Genomic DNA, 19871 nt, shown 5'->3' with positions numbered 1-19871 from the left:
CGAACACGCTGCACTAGTATCATCATCAAAAAATTGCACTATACACTTCCATTTGACATTTGAATATAATAAAAAAAAAAAACCACACGTTAGGACCGTAAATACAAACCCTCACATATATATATGCAAATTGTGCCAAAAAGGTATTATAAAGAGAAAGTTTATTTCAGCTTTCATGAGGTTGTCCTGTGCAAATGAGAAGGGATCTAGAAGAAGCCTTCATTTGTCTTCCAAAGAGATTCCGTCCGTATTCACGGCAGACATGACGTGCCACAAAACATTTCTGTGCAAACGTACATTTGTTATATGCTAACCATGTCTAACCCCATACCAATATTGAGAAGACTGCGCAGTATCGGCGTATATTCAAATTGTGAGCAGTGGCTTCGGGATAAACAGGATAGCAAGTGAAGATGACGTGGGGGTTCAGTGCTGTTCGGGAATGGTTCATGAATATTTATTGATCCTATATTGAATACAAACCAAAGAGTTCCATACAAATGTTATAGTCGCGTTCCATAAGCCAAAACATTATACAGTATGGCAAAATAAATGTACAGTACAATACATTGATTTGTTTCTGTATCAAGTTAATTATCAATGCTTTTTATTAAACGAACCATGATAAGCTCGACAGATGGAAGACATTCAACCAGCACAAGTTAGATCCAAGAGCAACCAAGCTATCAGGTTTTCACATCCCAGTGCGTAAAACCCATATATATATATATATTTGCAATTCGGAATTTGTAGTCTCGCCAACACTGTGATTTATTTATTTTTTTTTCCATATAAGAGGTGGGAGACAGAACCTCGGTTGCAGTTTTATACTCGGGTTCCCCGATGCCACCATTCGAAACCAAAGCAATAGCGCAATCGGTCTCGTGTCATCTGCTGACATCTGGGTGGCAACGGTTAAATGACATGTGGGATGAGGAGCTTCAACTGCAGAAAAGGATGTTGAGAACCCATACGCACCCACCCAAACCCATATGGCTGCTCTCATACACATGCTCTCTCGCACACGCGCACACGCAAAAGAAGAAGGAAATAGAAGAAACAGTGTAAGTTGATAGAAGACATTTCCCAAACAGCCTAAAGTATGTTGCAGTGACGAAAATTAGTATGAAGTGAGTAACCGTGACAGCCCGACCCAAAATATAACCCATTAATCACATCCGTCCGGGGGCACATTTGCCACAATCAACATTTTCATCTCTGTAAATGCACAAAGAAACATCAAATAGTATGGTCTTCATATGTGGATGGAGAAAGACAATGTCGGTCGGCAAGGTATCTTGATCTGGGAGCCGATTATCGCCTACACACACACACACACACACACACACACACACCGCATCACTCAGTCCATCTTCTCTTTGTGAACAAGTTTAGGAGAATCCACAAAGTCTTGCCCATTAAAGAGGATGATGGTGGCTGTAATGGCACTGCAAGCGCCCCAAAACATCACATATGCAAAAGTCTCTGTATATGTGTCGCCTGAAAGACAACAAAGCGGACGTATCAATGCGTAAAAGTTACTATGCACACACAGGGCACATCTTTCTAATTGCTGAAAAAAAATGCACATTTACAAATTAGTTATCATTCACAAATACTTTGATGACTACTGTATTTCCCGCATTTACCATTAACATGAGAATAATCCGATCCCAGGTCCCCATTAAAAATATGTTTCAACTGAACGAGCCATAAAACTACACACAATAGACCTTATTTTATGTATAATAAATGCGCCATTGTATTGTAATTAAAGAAATCACCTGTACGGTATAATAAAGTGGTTTTATTGACCTTTGTGATGGTCGTTGATGGCTTGATGGAATGGATAGCTTTTCGCATCAAGTGTCTCAAGGAGCTCTGGCTTGTACATCTTAAAAGTTGTGATCTTGCAACAGATGCAGGTACACACACTAGAAACTTCATTGATAGCGGGTTCCCTGGCTTGTATGTCCTCTTCAAATTGTACAGATGGCTTGTGCGGGTTATTGTGGAGCCTGATTGATGGGATATTTTAACCTTGCAGTCTTGAACTATAAATAAAAGTGAAACAAGTCCAAATTTCACTGTGTTTTCTGCCCATTTCAGGTTTTTTTCACTTTTTTGTTTCAAGTTCTGTCGTCTCCCTTTCGTGTGTGTGTTTCTGTTTCTGTAACCCTCCCCACGCTCTCTGCTGCGTGTGTCCGCTCGCTCCTTTCCACGGATCTTGACCAATCACGTGCGGCTTTAACCGAAGACCGGGGGCTCGGAATAGAGGGGAAAAAAATCCGGCTGCCATTTCCAGCTTCGTTCACTTAAGAGATCAAGCTCCAAGAAGCGGCTCGTTCGTGAACGACACATTACTCATTGTGCCGCTCCGTGGGTTTCCCGAAAAATAGTTTGAATACAAAGATTCTATTCTCGCGAATTTAACGATCGTAAGGCGAAAAGTTCGTTAGCTAAAGCCTTCGTAAGCCGAGGTATCGCCGTCGTTATTTATTAAGGGTTCGATTGATTCAAATACTATCTCAAACTAATTCTCGGCAGATAAACAAGACAATCAGTAATAAGTGCACATGGTTTGTCAACAACTTGAAGTGCAGGCAGATTGAAGCAAAATAAAACACTTACCAGCCATAAGTAGACATACAATGCACATCGAGAATGCCACTAACATAATTATCGGGAGCTGTAAAAAGACGGTTGAAGAATTACACCAATGTTAACTCACCTCTGCTGCACACTGACAAAAAAAGCCATCAACTGACCGTGAGAAACTTCCAGTCTTTCTGCACCCTCAGAGGACCGAGGCCGTCTAATTCGTCAATGACAAAATTGCCCAGGAACAAGTCGATTGAATCCTGAAACAAAAGAAAACATGTTTTCATATACGGTGATACATACCTTGGCTTACGAACTTCATTGGTTCACAGACAGAGCGTGTAAGGCGAAAAGTGTGTATCCCAAAAATTAATTTCCCATAGGAAACCATTGAAATGAGAATTATCCCTTCCCAGGTCCCCATAAAACATCATTTTCTACTTTCTAAGCCTTAAAACTACACAACCTTATTTTCTGTATAATAAATGTGCTATGGGACTATAAATAAAGAAATAAGCTGTTCTGCATAATAAAGTGGTTTTATTGACCTTTGAGATGGTCATTGATGGCTTGATGAAATGGAGTGGCCGCTTTCATCAGCATTAAAACCTTGACGAGGAACGTAACCTTCTTCTTCCACCATCTTGAGGAATGATCCCTTGGAGGTGCTTTCTTTGTGATCATTTTATCTAGTTCCTCATCAATTGTGCTCTGTTTAGCTGGGTTGATAGCTTTTTGCATCAAGTGTACAGATGGCTTGTGCGGGTTGTTTGTGGGGCCTGATTGATGGGAATATTTTAACCTTGCAGTCTACACTCTGCAACTCTCTCACGGTCGTCTGCCTGTCTCTTTAATGTTTAAACCACTCCCCCGCACTGCTGCGTTCTTGATCAATCACGTGGCTTTAACCGAAGACTGGGGGCGGGGAATAGAGGACAAAAACAGTCGGCTGCCATTTTGTTGTTAGAAGAACGGGCTCGTTCGCGAACGACGCATCACTCGTTGAGGCAGCTCCGTGTACGAAAAACGTTCGGATGCCAAGGTAAAGTGTTCATAAATTTAACGTTCGTAAACCGAAAAGTACGTAAGCCAAGGGGGTCGTAAACCAAGGTATCACTGAACACAGATAAATAGAAGGAAAATACAATTGAAACATTTTACGTACTTCTAAAGGCATTAATGTTTTTTTTTTTAAATTCCGGAAATTACATTCCTGGTACTCATTTTGCCGTTTTTTGTTCTTCAAGATTTAAGGTTTCAAAAGAAAATGGGTATCTGGGTAGAGATCATATTTTGCATTTTGGTCAGTACAACTAATCAGAATGAACACATCCTGAAATCCACTCGGAGTAGTTGCTCATGTATCTGATTTCTCAAAACTTGGTTCCCATTTGGCGACTTTGGCTCAAATATTGTTTGCTGTTCTCACCAAGGTTCCAAATATTTGATTCATTTTTTAAAAGTTGGTTTATAGCCCAGCACATACAGTATGGAACATACTTGTCGAAAGCCATCGGAGAAGTTGTTTTTGTAATAACGGATCATGGAGTTCCAACCATCCATCAACAATCCCCAGTGGGTTCTTTTCCCTGTCCTGGTTATGGTGGGAAAGGGAAAGAGAAACATCTGTCAAGGAGGAGCTACGACAATAATTTCAGAATCAACCACGGAGAAAAGACGTTAGTCACGTTAGGGACGTGTGAAATATGAATGTTACCGTACCTCGTGAAGTCTGTTTTCAACGCGCCGGTTCCTGCGTACTGTACAGCACATGCATTGGCATTGTCAGCCCATGCTGATTAGAAAGCACATACAGGTGAGGTTATGCTGACGCCGCACGCTAACCCGCCGAGATCAGTTTCCACGTATACCGTTTTTGTAGATCTTCTCAAAATCGGCTTGTTCTTCAAGGCGCTGTCCTACGTTGAGGACACCCATCCTCTGAAGACACAACCAGATATATGAAAGCTTATTTGAGACATTTTTGCTCTTTTTTTTTTAGTCGGTGTTTACCTGGAGCTGAGACTGCAAGGAGCGCCGTGCCAAAAGACTCTGGATGACATTGGTTCTGTCCAAGCAGTCCATACAGTTACTACGGAAGACGCCTTTCTGCTGGGCTAGTACCCTTCCATCGAGATTCACCATGAAGTAACTGCACAGACAGGAAAAAAATTCATTAAAGGACAACCGGCAGCATTTTTTGTTTCCTAACTGACAAACGTTTGAAAGCATCCAAAATATCCAAAACATGCAGGCTGATAGTTTTAGTCAAACGCAAAACACCAATAAAAGTGTCCCAAAACTGCCACAAAATGATCTCAACCTGACAACGTGACGTCACTATTGGTCACACACTGCCTTGCTCCAGAATCAAAACAATGGCTTCAAAGAGTTCAGACATTTCTTGTTACTCATCCAGTTATGAACATGATTCAAATAGTTCTGAAGAGGAAAGCATCCATGTTTGCAATCGATTGAAGAAGGCCATCCGTATCAATTCGAGCCGTCTGGACTCAAACGTAGCGCCCTGAAAATGCACAAGATGGCGCACAAGCTCCGTTGGAAATGGGCTGATTTGTCTGCTGGAAATTTGCGTCAACTTACACATTCTTGATGCGTGGTACCGCAATTGGCTGCGACACACGATTCACCATCGCGTTATTTATGTAGTTTTCTTTCTAATTTCGTGAACAACACAGTGTTTTCAGACGAAAAAAAGTACCCAAAATGCATTGTGTGTCGCTTTCTCGGTCAGGGGCGTTCCCTCCGTGACGTCACTTAGGGGATCGTCACCAACTCAAAAACAAGACTTCATGAATATTCAGCACAAGTCTTAAAAGCTAAAATGTAGCTATACGCGGTGGAATCTGTGTAAAATGCGCTCAGTAGAAGTGATTTTACAAATTATGGACGCAACTTGTCTTGTGTCGGTTGTCCTTTAAAAAAAAGAAGGGTGTCTTACTTTGTGAGAGGAAACTTTCATAAAGCTGTAGTGGGAAATACCTGTATTCATCCTGCGTTTCAGCCACAACATCCACCAAGATCTGGAGACGATCCCATCTCATCTGGCTGCACTCTTTGTGGAAGTCAAAGGCAATATAACTGACGTGGGGGGAAAAAACCAAACGTTCTGAATGGATGATATTCAAACGTGTCAACGATTGTCTCAGCTTTGAGATGTGAAAAAGGTTCAGGTGATTATGTTGACAAATTACACAGATGATGGTGGTAGTCACTTATGAATCAATACATTGCAGATTATCGTAATTTTCCAGACGATAAAGCACATCCCCAATGAGGAGTGTATTTTCAAACCTTTTCGATATACAGTGAAACCTCGCTTTACGAACCCCTTGGCTTACGAACTTTTCGGTTGACGAACGTTAAATGTATGAACATGTAACCTTGGCATACAAACTATTTTTCGGGATACACATGGAGCTGCCACAACGAGTGATGTGTCGTTCGCGAACGAGCCCGTTCTCCTAAAAGAAAATGGCAGCCTGCTTGTTTTGGTCCTCTATTCCCCGCCCCCAGTCTTCGCTTAAAGCCACGCGATTGGTCAAGAACGCAGCAGTGAGGGGAGGTGGTTTAAACATTAAAGAGACAGGCAGACGACAGAGAGAGACAAAATGGATAGAAAACAGTGAAATTTGGACGTGTTTCAACTTAACTGATAGTTCAAGTCAGAGTGTAGACTGCAAGTTTAAAATTCCCATCAATCAGTCTCCACAAAAGACCCGCACTAGCCATCGTCACAATTTGAAATGAAAAGACAAGCAAGGAAACCAGCTAATAATGATGTTTCTAGTGTGTCTGCTTGCATCTGTTGCAAGATCACAACTTTCAAGATGTACAACACAGAGCTCCTTGAGACACTTGATGCGAAAAGCTATCCATGCCATCAAGCCATCAACGACCATCACAAAGGTAAATAAAATGACTTTAATATACTGTAGTTTATTTCTTTAATTATAATACCATAGCACATTTATTATACATAAAATAAGGTATATTTTGTGTAGTTTTATTAGAAAGTAGAAAATTATGTTTTATATCGACCTGGGAACGGATTATTGGCATTTTAATGGTTTCCTATGGGAAATTAATTTTTGGGATACACACTTTCCCCCTTACACACTGTCTGGGAACCAATTAAGTTGGTAAACCAAGGTATCACTGTACTGTATAATGCGCACCTACAATAAAATACAATACACATTGATTTATATTGCGCTTTAACAGCTCAGCTGAAGCCGCGAAAAAAGGCTTCAACGAATGAGATCTTTTAAAATAGGATTTCACCATAATTTTCCTTTCTTTGATGTTAAAAAAATAGAAATTGCAGAATAGGAAATGTGTGGTATTTTCTGAATTTTATGAGCTCAAAAATATTTCCGGGTTTTATTTGAGTTTATCACAATACAATAATAAATATAATTTTCAGATACAACCATTCTTCCTTCTTGACAACGTTTATATTCCTTACGGGGTTTTCTTAAAATTTTCAGAAATAAACACTAATGACAAAAACAAGCAAAAAAGTTTTCATTGAATATTTTGACTTTAAATTTTTCAGAAATACATTGTTTTGAGACACTAAATACAAAAACAAGCAAAAAAAAAAAAAAAAAAAAACGCCACATTTTCCATTTCTAATCATTATGCCAAAAATGGAAAATTATGATGACATTCAGAAAATAAATTCCGCCATGCAAAGAAATTTTAACTCATTCACTGCCAGACCATATCCACTTCCAGGTTGTTGTCATTTTTCACACAAATTCCAGGACCCGCAAAAAACTGAGTTTTAGGACTGCATCAACATTCAATACGGCGTTAGAAACCTTAGACTCTCTTCTTTCATCAGAAAAAAATGACTTAATTCCTAAGTTATAGTGGTCTGGGATGATTGATATGAGGTGCAAGTTGGAGGGTGTGGAAGGGCAAACATTGCCAGAGGTCTGACCAGTGCTTCATCGACACCCCTCCAAATCCGAACTAATGCGTGAATATTTTCAATTCCTGAATAAACGTGAGAACGGCAGCGAATGAGTTCAAGAGATTATTGCAATGAAACGCTGTTTTATATACAAATTCCAGCATGCAGCGCACACTACTTCCTCTAGAAGTCTTGCGAGATCTGTTGCGGCTCAATATTACTTCACATATAAGACGCACCGAAAGCTTTTGAGTGTGTCTTATTCACGGGAAAAGACACTAAATGGTCAGACTTACTTGAGCATCCCGTTGTTCACACCGGCCACCATCTTGGCAAAGGCCTGTTCAAGTGGCTTTTCAGAGCCTTTCTGATTCACCTGGAAGAAAATGCACACGTTTTCAGACAACAGTACGTTGTCAGATAAATATGTGAGCATCCAGTCAAAAAAAAAAAACCAGACTTCAGCCAAATATATGAACATGCTGTTATCTACATAAGGTGTAAAGCACAGGTGTCAAAGTCAAGGCCTGGGGGCCAAATCTGGCCCGTCACATCATTTCATTCGGCCCGTGAAAGCAAATCAAGCACGACAAGTGCCATGATGCTTGCTAAAGTCCAAACCAAAAGGTTAAATTGTCCCATGTAAACCACAATAACATTCATTAATTTGTTTTGCGGTCTACATGTAACTTGTGGAGGAGATGAAACATTCTAACGGCTTCCCCAAATTCATAACGGCCCCAAAACGGAAATAGAATGTGGCCCGTTGTAGAGGCATTAAAAATGCTTTGCAACGATGTACATTACCTCAGCTTATGAACTTCATAGGCTCCCAGAAATTGTGTGGAAGGCGAAAAGTGTGTCTTCCAAACATTAATTTCCCATAGGAAACCATTAAAAATGAGAATAAGGAATTTTCCTTTGCTCCTCTTACTTTCATTACTGTGCTACTGTGAATTTGGCCACTGTGAGACTATTCAATGTTAGTTAGTGTAATGTAATGTAATTGCATCATGGTTGACTTTTGGCACCGTTTCATTTGAGACTTTTCCTTACCAGGTTAAGAAGCGTTTGTTTCCCATAGATCAGGAGCTGGGAATCGAAATGCCTCTGGAAACCATCTAACTGAAATGTGTTTCCGACTGGTTAATGAAGTAGTTCAACAACAAGATGGTCACCGAAGGCTTGTCCTTACATGACTAGTTGTCTTGCTGATAATCGGCTTGGGTTTGTATTTAAGGTTGGGTCTTTGACTCCAGTAAAAAGGCATTGAGCCTCTTGTCTGTGGGAAAAATCATAGCAGTGTGAAATTATTCAGCAACTTTGAAGCATGCGCACGACGAGTGACATGATGCAAGCCGACGAGCCGCCGTTTTTGCATACTTGCCTGCACAAAGGAAGCCTTGGCCCCCTCGTATAAAATGATCTGCTCAGTTTCGACAAAGTTAGCCGCGTGGCCTTCTGAGTCAATACCTGGAAAGTAGACAAATGCAAAGTGCACATTCTATCATCTTCAATGGAAAGATACAGTAAAGTCTCGTTATATCGATATCGGATATATCGATAGTCCCGGTTATATCGATACTATTTCGATGCACGCACGGAGAAAATTACTTGCAAACAGGGTCGGATATATCGATAGTCCCGGTTATATCGATTTTTTTTCGGACTCCCTTGAATATCGATATAACGAGACTTTACTGTATTTGCTAATCAAAACCAATATTACAATGCCATTTTTTTTAATTTTCATACATTATAGAGTCCTTCGTTTGTAGACTTTCCACCGATCCAATCCGACAATATTTGATGGGCTGCAATGCTGTAATTTTGCGTTTACGTGCCGACGTGTACTTTTAAACCCGATAGGTCACTCATTTTCAGGTCAGGACGTGCATGGGGAAAGTCTTTGCCTTGGCAACTGCAAGTTGGATGACTTTTTAACGGAATGTACCAAAGAGAATGAGAATTTCCCAGTGTTATTATGGGCATCAATCCCTATATTTTCTTCCCTTTATAAGGCCCCTCTTCAACAAACGGCCTATTTTAAAATACTGTAAAATACAGCTTCCATAGACCCTTCATTATGGCTGCAGCTGGTATTATCTATCCTAACAGAATGGCTCCTCAGAACTCACAAGGTATGTCTGTCTGAGTGCGTGTTGGCAAACGCACATGTCAATGTCGGGCAGATGACAATTGGCTCTTTATAATGGCCGCCTAGATTATAGGGCACACTTTTCAGGAAATGGAATGGTTTTAGGTCCGGTCTATAGTGCGTAAGATATGGCCATTTAATGTTATGAGGTTCCGCAACGCATGCAGTCAATAAAGTTGTTGAAATTAGATGGATATATTACTCCATGTTCTGATAAGATCTGCAATTTTAAACATTTATTTATTCGCATATGTATCTATCTATACATTTAGCTGTTTATTTATTTATTTAGTAGTCTTTATTTAATCATATTGGATTGTAGGTAGTCTTATTTTATTTAATCTTATTTTAATTTATTTAATCTCATTTTAATATATTTAATCTTATTTTAATTTATTTGACCTTATTTAAATGTATTTGTTTCTATCTGATTTAAATGTATTTTATTAAATCTTATTGTAATTTCTTTTCTTTAATCTTATTTAATTTCTGTGGTCAGCCAAAAGTCCCAATCGTATAAACGCGAGGTCGTAGTCTGAGAACTTCCATGCGTTTTTGGATTGGATTGGGCTTTATTAGTCTCGCAGTGGAGAAATTGACATTCGACAGCAGCAAAGTTATGAAAGGAATGGAAGTAGAAAAACAAAATACAGGAGCTGCTGGAAAGGCAGCCACTCCGGCTGTGCCGTCTTGAAGTCAACAGAACAACATTGTAGAGTTTTGTTACCTCTGACGTAGTATCTGACACCAGCCCGGAAGCAGCTCCGCCGGGATATGAGGATCCATTCAAAGATTTTCCCGTTGATACGACACGGTTTCATAACAATGACTGGAGCAATGGATCAAGGAAGCTAGTCGGTCAAGTGATCAATCATTTCCTATCTTGTCCATGAAATATGGAAGAAAAAGGATACAGCCGTGTACAACAGGTAGAGCAAACCGGTGGAGCTATGGGATGTTACATTGAAATGTGAAGGAGGAGAGTGAAAATATGGTCGCGATTCAACCTTAGATGACAAGCTATGTTACCTCTGGCTCTGCTGACAGCTCTCGGAGGAGATTTGCATTCCACACAAACCTCTGATCTGCCTGTAAATCAATAACTGTAAGTCAATGTGTTTCTTTCGCTGTGATATTATAACGAGAAAAAAACAACAACTGTAAAGTTCCACTTTATACGATTGTCTCTGATATGAGTGTACCGTAAAAAATAATAATACATTTCATTTTAAGCGCCTTTCAAAGTTCTCAATGCCACTTTACAGTCACAGACAAGCATAGGTACTATAATAAATAAAATACAATGACAAATAGAATACAAATAATAAAATACAATTATAAATAGAAACAAGAGAAAGAGCTACACAGAAAATGCAATTTTAAATAGGTGGCTTTTGAGATGGGACTTGAAAGTGGGAAGAGAATCCATGCTACGAAGGAAGCGAGTTCCAGAGTTCGGGGCAGAGCTGATTTAGTCGAAAATGATGTTTTATGGGGACCTGGGAACGGATTATTCTCATTTTTAATTGTTTCTTATGGGAAATAAATGTTTGGCAGACAAACTGTTCGCCTTCCACACGCTTTCTGGGAACCAATTAAGTTTGTAAGCTGAGGTATCACTGTACTTTCATTTTGTGTTTCATTCATTTTAGAAGCTCTTTCTTTGGGCTGCTGCTCGTCACGCATGTGCAACGACAAGTTGATCACGGGAAATTGGCTGACGAGTAAACTAGATCGTTGGTCCAAAAAATATATGAAAGAAATAAAATCACGTTTGATCATCGGTACCGTTATTTGTTCGCTCGCTCGCTCACTCACTCACTCACTCACTCACTCACTCACTCACTCACTCACTCACTCACTCACTCACTCACTCACCCTCTCGAGTAGGCTCATCTCCTGAAAGTCGGGGCTGGTATTGGCCAGCCGTTGAAGAGTGTGTGTCAGGTCATAATCAGTGCAGAAGTAAAAACCGTCTGTCGTCAGCACGTTCTTGACCATGGACAGGAAGGTCTTATTCTCCTGCGACTAGAAAAAGGACAGAATAGACTTTGCTGAGCTTGGATAAACGATGTTTTCCTTTGTGATGGATGTTTCTTTTTCAAACTAAAAGTAGAACAACTTCATAACTACAGTCAAACCTCGGTTTTGGACCATAGTCCGTTCCAGAAACCTTTCTCATTAGCATCAATGTAATCAATGTCTGATTTTTTATTTGAATCGTGATTGAACAATACAAACACGCCTGCTCACAATGCAACACGACACGAGGATAATGCGTCGGTCAGAGTGAGACGTGACGTATAAGGAAGCCGACGGGAGTAGAGTGGTACATTCAGGTGTGCTCAATTTGGTCCAGAACTGTTTTTCGGGTGTAAACTGAAGCATAAAAAAACCCCGAAATTTTGGGTCAAAAACCAAATTGGTTGAGAACGGAGACGTTGGAAAACCGAGGTTTGACTGTGTTTTTTTATTTCTTTCTGTTGAACAATTTTCAAAAGATATTAATATGTGTTCATGAACTGGATTTTTTTTTCAAAGTGAATAATCAAAATTGCACCAGTTTTTGGAACCCACACAGCTTTTATAAGTGGCCTGAAAGGACAAGCGACACCTCCGGACAGGTTGTGTCCACAATTTGTAAAATCGCTTCAAATGACTTCTACTGAGCGCATTTTACGAAGATTCCACTGCATCTAGCTAGATTTGACCTTTTAAGACTCATGCTGAATATTCAGGAAGTCTTGTTTTCGAGTTGATGACGATGCCTGAAGTGACGTCACGGAGGGAACGCCCCTGACCGACAAAGCGACACCCAATACATTTTGGGCACTTTTTTTGGTCTGAAAACACAGCGTTGGTCGCGAAATTAGAAGGAACACGACACACATAACGCGATGGTGAATCGTTGTGTGTCGCACCAAGACTACCAATTGCAGTAAAACGCACAAAGAAGGTGTGAATTTGACACAAATTCCCAGCAGAAAAATCAGGCCATTTCCAACGGAGCTTGGGCGGCATCTTGTGCATTTTCTGGTACGCTACATTGGAGTCCTGACGGCTCGAATTGATACGGAAGGACTTCTTTAATCGATTGCAAACATTGATGCTTTCCTCTTCAGAACTATTTGAATCATATTCATAAGTGGATGAGTAACAAGAAAGCATCTTCTCCGAATCTAAACTCTGTGAAGCCATTGTTTTGATTCTGGAGCAAGGCAGTTTGTGAAGGAGTATCCTGACGTGACTTCACGAACAAGGGGGCGGGACTTTCTGAAACTTGCCATTTCTGAGCTCATTTTGTGGCAGTTTTGGGACACTTTATGTCATTTTGATTGGTGTTTTGCATTTGACTAAAAAATATCAGCCTGCGTGTTTTGGCTATTTTAGATGCGATCAAACGTTTTTCTGATGTCGGTTAGGAAACAAAAAATGCTGTCGGTTGTCCTTTAAGTGTAATTGCAGTGGTTTCAGCAACAGCAGTGTAGTCTGTATGTAATAGAATGCGACGCATGCTTTCTCGGCTCTGTCGGGATAATAGGATAAGATTGCTAAGCCAATTGGCACAGCAATGAAAGCTAATGTGAAGTGCCAATATTTCTCTGTTTAGGATGACAGTCCAACCTGTGGTTTTGAACGTCTCAGTTCGCAACCAATTCAATATTATTCAATGGCGATGACAAAAAAAAAGCAGACATTGATTACATTGATTATAAAGTGAAATGTTTGGGCTTTCGACCAAATTGGTTTTCAAACAGGTTTCCGGAACGCATTACGGGCGAAAACCGAGGTTTGACTGTATATGTTCGATGGGCTCTTAAATATTTGTTTTTAATTTGAATCATGCTTGATAGACAGTTAAATCATTTTTTTTTTAAACAGGACAAAACGGCCACCATACCGACAGTTTTATAATGACATGTAACCGTTTCTGATCAGAATACTCCCCATTTTGTATTAGATTTGCCTTTTTTCCCCGATCTTTGAATGAGTTGTATACCTGAACCTCTGACAGATGCAAAATTGTCTTCTTGTAAGAGATGATATCAAAATCCACGGCTTTCCAAACTGCATGACCCAGAAGGCTGCCCACATTTCGCTTCCTTGTGATGACAATCAGATACATTCCTGTAGAAAGTCAGACGCTTCATATATCGATTTTACTGCCCGACATATTTAATATGCCTCATTAATCCTTCCATGTACCCTGTAACCCGATAAAACGAGAAGCGATCCACTGCAGTAACCAAGCTCTCTGAAAGGGTTAAACCACAGGTGTCAAAGTCAAGGCCAGGGGGCAAAATGTGGCCCGCCACATCATTTTTTTTGACCCACAAGCAAATCCAACTTGTGAAATACCATGACGCTTGCTAAAGTCCAAACCAAAATTTCAAATTGTCGTATGTAAACTACAATAAGTCCTTATTCTTGACTTCAGATTTGAAAACTAGTTATTTCATTAATTTGTTGTGCATTCTGTACGTGAAATGTAGAGCAGATGAAACATTCTAATGGTTTCCCCAAACTCATAACGTCCTTCGACAGGAAACCGTAAATAGCATGTGGCCTGCGATTAAAAAATGAGTCAAACATACGGCCCGTGGGCCGGAACCAGCTCCCAAGGAGGTTTGATCAGGCACGCAGGATGATTTAAAAGTGTAAAAAATGCACAAACGACATGGAATTCATATTTTTAATGAAGTGCAATTCAAGGATTGTCCACTAGGGGACAGAGTGGTGCTGTTTTGTTATAAACGTAGAAGAAAACAGCTGTTTTTTTTTCAACCGAGGTCTGTTTTTACAACCACGATTTCAACAGCCTCATTAGCCAAAATGTCATTATCCAAGCGGAGAAAAGTAGATAAAGGGGTGTAGAATTTTCAATGAAAATGGACCACGTCATATTTTTTACAGAGATCATCCATCCATGGGAAACCTTTGTGTTTGGTGTGTTTTCAACAAGTTTCGGTATTTTGCTTATTTATAGCATGCATGGTATCATTTTGATGGTCCGGCCCACTTGACATCTACCGAAGCCATATGTGGCCCGCGAGGTGAAGTGCGTTTGACACATCTCCATTGTACCTACCAGCAACCAGGCGAATGGTCCCCATGATGCCACAAATTGGCCGTGTCACTGCTGAGGCAGGGATATCCTTTTTACCTGTGAAAACACTTACAGATTACTTGAAAAAAGGGCTATCCAATTCATTTCACAGTGAGAGGTGCTTTGAAAATGCTATGAAAGCCATTCTATGGACACTCGGCCTCAGAAAAGCACTGATCAACCCAATTCGTACGAGGCACTATAAGACTTCTGCGTTGACAGCTTGTGTTTAAAAAAATGGCCCTTTGTGGGTAGGATGGGCACGGGTAAAGGCAACTGAAGCACAGCAGATTGTACATTGTAGTCGCTGGAGTAACCTTTCCACAATCAAAATAAATATTCACGATGCACACTGCAATATATTTATAGTTTGTCACTCAATGTTTTGCTTTGAAACAAACATTTGCTGTTTGCGAAAGAGCCTTCTTACTTGCAAGGGTCATCTCATTTGACACCCTGTCGATAGCCAGGGCAGCATCGGCCCCGTCATCGCAGGCTTCGATGAAAAACTTTTCTGGTGTGGTGTGCCTGACGAGAGATTGGCAAAAAGACATTCTGGTGTCGGTACGGATCTGTTAAAATATACAGGAGTTGGCAGCAACTACCTAAAAGACGCTCATAAAAAAACTTTGGTTCTACAATATTGAAATATAATTTCATCTGTCATTTTTTTTTAATACCGCTTTATCCTCATTGAGGTCATGGATGAAGAAGGTATGGTTGAAGCTCACGCATGTTTACTTACAATATAACAGTTCACATAACAGCACAAGACTAACACATAGATTATTACATCTATGAATGAAATTTTATATTATTTTGGCCTGATTCCCTTGAATAAAAATGACAAAGCAAAAAAGGAACTGCTCGTGAAACAAACACACTTCACACAGTGAAAAGATTAAAAAAAGCCACAAAAGGGACAAATTAAATTGTTCAAAATGTTGCGCCTGTTAATTCATTCAAAAATAAAGATTAAAAGCCTGGGTCCATATTAAAATGTGTATAGAGTCCAATAAAGGTTGGACTAAATTCAATGATTCGCCCATGAGTCCTGAAATGAGCACAAAAAAAACAACAGAAAAGACATTGTTAAACGGTTTTATATAATCACAAACATTATGTCTTCCCTAAAATACAAAGCAGTGTTGACAGAAATCAAAATACTTGCAGTGGAAAAAGTGTGACCTGTTGTTTCGCCACTGCAACACATCGAACTGAGGATATGTTGTGAAACAGCGCTCCGGTGATAAATGTACAAACAACCTACCGTACTGTTCTGTACTGTATTGTGGGTGGCCCTCTCACAACATTTAAACTTCATGTTCACGGGCCGCACCGATGTTTGCACAAAAAGTGCTATTGGGGTGTAGTCATAGTTCAAGAAAGGCCCGTTTCTGACATTGAATAACATGTTTGACAGGGAGAAGTTGATAATCCGGCAACAATTTGTGATTGATTAAATCATGGAAGAATGACCAAAATATGTGTGACCAAATATGGTTATTACCACAATTCTAAACAACATGCGCACCAAATCCAGCAGACATTTAAACAGCTTCTTCTTCCCCCGTCGCCATTAACCCTTTGAACAGGAGCCCAAATGGAACTGTATAGTGCCTCTTTGCAATTTTTTGATGATGATACTAGTGCAGTGTGTTGTACCGGAAACAAATTCCTTGTGCGTTCTACATACTTGGCAATAAAGATGATTCTGATCAATACAATATTTACACAAACTGAGGTTTGTCAATAATAAGGAAATATATCAACAGTTTCCTGGGATGTTTCGGGAGCTGCAAGTTATACTGTCGTAGGTCAACAAATTGGGTTTGTGATTTGAAACAAGGAATACACATTTGGGCCTCCGATGTTTCTTTCACTTAAATATGACGCGAGATGTTCTCCAAGACGACGAGTGTCCGACTGTCATGGAGGGAAAAGCGACGCAATGACAAAAACACATCTAGAAATACTGTAATATACATTTGTCAGAGCGCTGGAGTTGTGCACGATTCGAACTAGGGTTTTAACTTCAGTACTTCCTGATACGTCTGTGTAAGCTCTCAGTCGTACAGGAGTGGTCCATCGATGAGAAGGTTTCTTCAGCCGTCATCTGTACTTTTTGAAGGTGTCGGACGTTTCGCCTCCTATCCAAGAGGCTTCGTCAGCGAACTAAAGTCTGACTGGTCGTATCGGCCCTATTTATATATCCCTAATGTCCGGGCATGGCGGCTATGATAGGTCCCTACTCTCAGGTTGGGGGGAGCAGAGGACCACTGCCTGTGGCCCCACTGATTGTCCCTACATTCCTGACTAACGACTGGCCTATTTGCCCCCCTCCCACCGGTATCACCTCATCAGCATTATGAAAATTGCCTAACCTGTTTTGCCTAAGCAGGCTATTGTACGAACGATCCAAATTGAACCTCACCCCACCATATCGGTTTAATGAAGGATTTTGTTGTTTGATGAGAATCGCTTCTTTTACCCCCCTTTCAAACCAACTATGTTCTTTCGCTAAGATTTTAACCTCATTGTCGTCAAAGGAGTGGTTGCTAGCTTTTAGGACCAATACTTACTTTGTGACTCTAACCACCCTTTACAACACAAACTAGGAGTTATCAGAACCATCCAACATAGGGCTAAACTAATACCAACTAGCATTGAGGGTAGAGAAAAGAGCCGATACGACCTGTTGAGATCTTCAGCGCTTTCGCGATGCATTTGGGGGAATAAAGAGTCGAGAAGGTCCTCTTGTTTAGATCATACAAGTAGGATATTTATTTGCCGAAGCACAGACAGCAACCGCTGCGTTCACCGTCGTACGAGAAGTCCAAAACATAGACACAAACTGGCTTTTATCGCTGTCAAGTAATGTGATGTCGCGTCGTGGCTAGGTTGCCAGATCAGTTCAGTATTACAGCGTTACATAAAATGAGGGTACAATCTAACTTTCTCAACACGACCAGTCAGACTTTAGTTCGCTGACGAAGCCTCTTGGATAGGATGCGGAACGTCCGACACCTTCCAAAAGTACAGATGACGGCTGAAGAAACCTTCTCATCGAAGTACTTCCTGATGTAACAAGAATCACTCGGTTAACTTTAGCAGTCCTGTCATTTCGTGAACAAACGCATCGTATCCGCCCAGGTTATCGTTACAACAGTCTTTCGAATAGCCACCCGCTGACTGTTTGATTGATGTCGAGGCGACGTAATTTAAAATCAAACTGTGGTAAATGTACTGTACTTACAAATTGTATCGTTCGTAGGCAGTCGCCATCTTTGCTGCGTACACCGAACCAAAGGGGCCCAAGAGTGACAACGTCAATGCCCCCGTTGCCAGTTCCGAGATTTTCAAGTCGAGCAACCCTTCGTGTTTAAATCGCTGATTTTACACGAAATGTGGCAACCACGAAATGCACTGGCATGCGCAGATGCACCAGTCTCAAACGAGCAAACGGAAGCGCCTGTGTGCGGCGTCATGCTTTTTGGAATTTGTCAATTGGTAGCCGTGAAGATTTTTACTCTATTTAATTGAATTTGAACTAATAACACGAATTGGGAGAAATTGTGTTTTCTCGTTTATTTTATTCAAGGAAAGAGCAAGCGACTTAATAACACATATTATCATGAATTAATAATTACACCAATCGTGTACTGTAATTCATGAACGTTTTTTGCCTTTAATGTTCCAAAATTGCGCGCAGTTTAGGCGTTGTCTTGTGACTTTCTGTCAGGCACTGTTGTCAGCACCAATTTCAAGATGAAAAGGACCCCCTTTATAAGGCTTCCGAAGCGGCGGCTTCAGCCTTTCTTCTCTTCGGTCGGTGTGCTGATGGTTTGCTGCCGCCAATGCGTTTTTCCACAGTTGTTACCCACGCGTGTACTGTGAAGAAAGCTGCAATGACCGGTAATAGTATTTTATATAATCCTACATTACAAACATTGCAAAGTAACCACCACCGGTGTCGCTCTGACTACTTGTGGCGAGCACGTGGCGTAAATAGGAAGGCAGGCAACCTGTCGCTGATCGTTGTTATTTTTAAAAAAATATATTTTTCAGTCACAATTCACGAAGATATCCTGATGGCTTTCGGTTTGTCGATTAAAAATAAAGAATATCAGCTCGGAGATGGGTGACCAAGGTGGGTGAAAAGATTGCACAATAAGCTGTCGGGGTTCTGTTCATTCCATTATCTCTTGATTTAAAATCACGTTACTTGTTTCTTTATTTATATAGCTAAATTCTGAAATGCAATTTCTGCATTTTTATTTTTTTTAGCCTTTGGCCGCTGGATGTCGTACACAACCATCATGTTAGAACTGCTGTATTCGTCGAGAAATACAGCTGTGTTAATGGGTGAGTATTGTCTGATAATTTGTGATTTACGTTGACGATATTGCTGCAATGATGATTCACTAGACTAGAGTCTCTGAGTATACAATGATGCTCTTCACAGTGCACTGACAATGCAGGGTGTATTGTATTGTACTCTGCACAATTTGTAAATGAGCATTTTTTTTTTTTTAATCAAACCAATTTTTTTCTTCAGGTGTCAAGGCCTGCAGTGGATGTTGCCAAAACACGCGATCAAAACTCAGCGTGATGGGTACATCGGGCGGCAGGACAACAAATATGTTGTTGCGTTATCATTGAGTACATGCTCTCATTAGCCTACAAAAATGAATTACTCAAGTGCTTTCAGACACGTCTCTATTTGATAAAATAAATTGTGTGAAATTAGTGCAAACATTTACTTAGACATAAGAAATGGTCACTTGCAAGAACCAAGTTTGACATATCACCTCAACAAACTTTTTTTTTTTTCAATCAAATGACTTTGGTTGACAAATAGACGTTTTTGAACCTCAAAGTTCAAATAATTATTAAAGTATTCACAAAAGCAATACATTAAAGTTGGCTGGAGTTTAGCTTAAGCCATTTTCAGTATTTTTTGCCATGCAGCTATTGCGGTGCGCTCGTCAGAGATGAAAGTCCTGGGTAATTCTGGCTTTTCAAATTTTCATGAAAGTTCCTCTGGAAGATTGAGGAAAAAA

At 40.3% G+C, this 19871-nt stretch overlaps 1 protein-coding gene across 1 annotated transcript; it reads right to left on the bottom strand.

The window, feature by feature from the left end:
* Positions 1 to 144: 144 nt before the first annotated feature.
* Positions 145 to 18220, bottom strand: sacm1la (SAC1 like phosphatidylinositide phosphatase a). Its single transcript, XM_089022917.1, has 20 exons — positions 18065 to 18220; positions 15239 to 15336; positions 14791 to 14865; positions 13702 to 13829; positions 11580 to 11729; positions 10731 to 10790; positions 10616 to 10649; positions 10429 to 10530; positions 8931 to 9016; positions 8739 to 8825; positions 8600 to 8668; positions 7840 to 7919; positions 5605 to 5703; positions 4615 to 4753; positions 4473 to 4542; positions 4324 to 4396; positions 4102 to 4195; positions 2769 to 2861; positions 2632 to 2689; positions 145 to 1500 (listed from the first exon to the last, which is right to left on the bottom strand). The coding sequence occupies exons 1-20, from the start codon at positions 18091 to 18093 to the stop codon at positions 1364 to 1366; spliced, it is 1761 nt and encodes a 586-aa protein (XP_088879043.1). The 5' UTR covers positions 18094 to 18220; the 3' UTR covers positions 145 to 1363.
* Between the last annotated feature and the right edge of the window lie 1651 nt (positions 18221 to 19871).

This window comes from Hippocampus bargibanti, linkage group LG20, assembly GCF_051943395.1.
Source record: "Hippocampus bargibanti isolate YZ-2025 linkage group LG20, ASM5194339v1, whole genome shotgun sequence".
NCBI lineage: Eukaryota > Metazoa > Chordata > Actinopteri > Syngnathiformes > Syngnathidae > Hippocampus > Hippocampus bargibanti.
The sequence above is the reverse complement of the archived record's forward strand: the minus strand, read 5'-3'. Positions and strand labels throughout refer to the sequence as shown.

Coding starts and splice junctions, on each gene's coding strand:
- sacm1la (XM_089022917.1), bottom strand. CDS start 18,093: ATGGCGACTGCCTACGAACGATACAATTT. Junction 4,543..4,614: donor CCTTGCAGTCTCAGCTCCAG/GTAAACACCGAC, acceptor TTGTGTCTTCAG/AGGATGGGTGTCCTCAACGT. Junction 4,196..4,323: donor TTGAAAACAGACTTCACGAG/GTACGGTAACAT, acceptor CACCATAACCAG/GACAGGGAAAAGAACCCACT.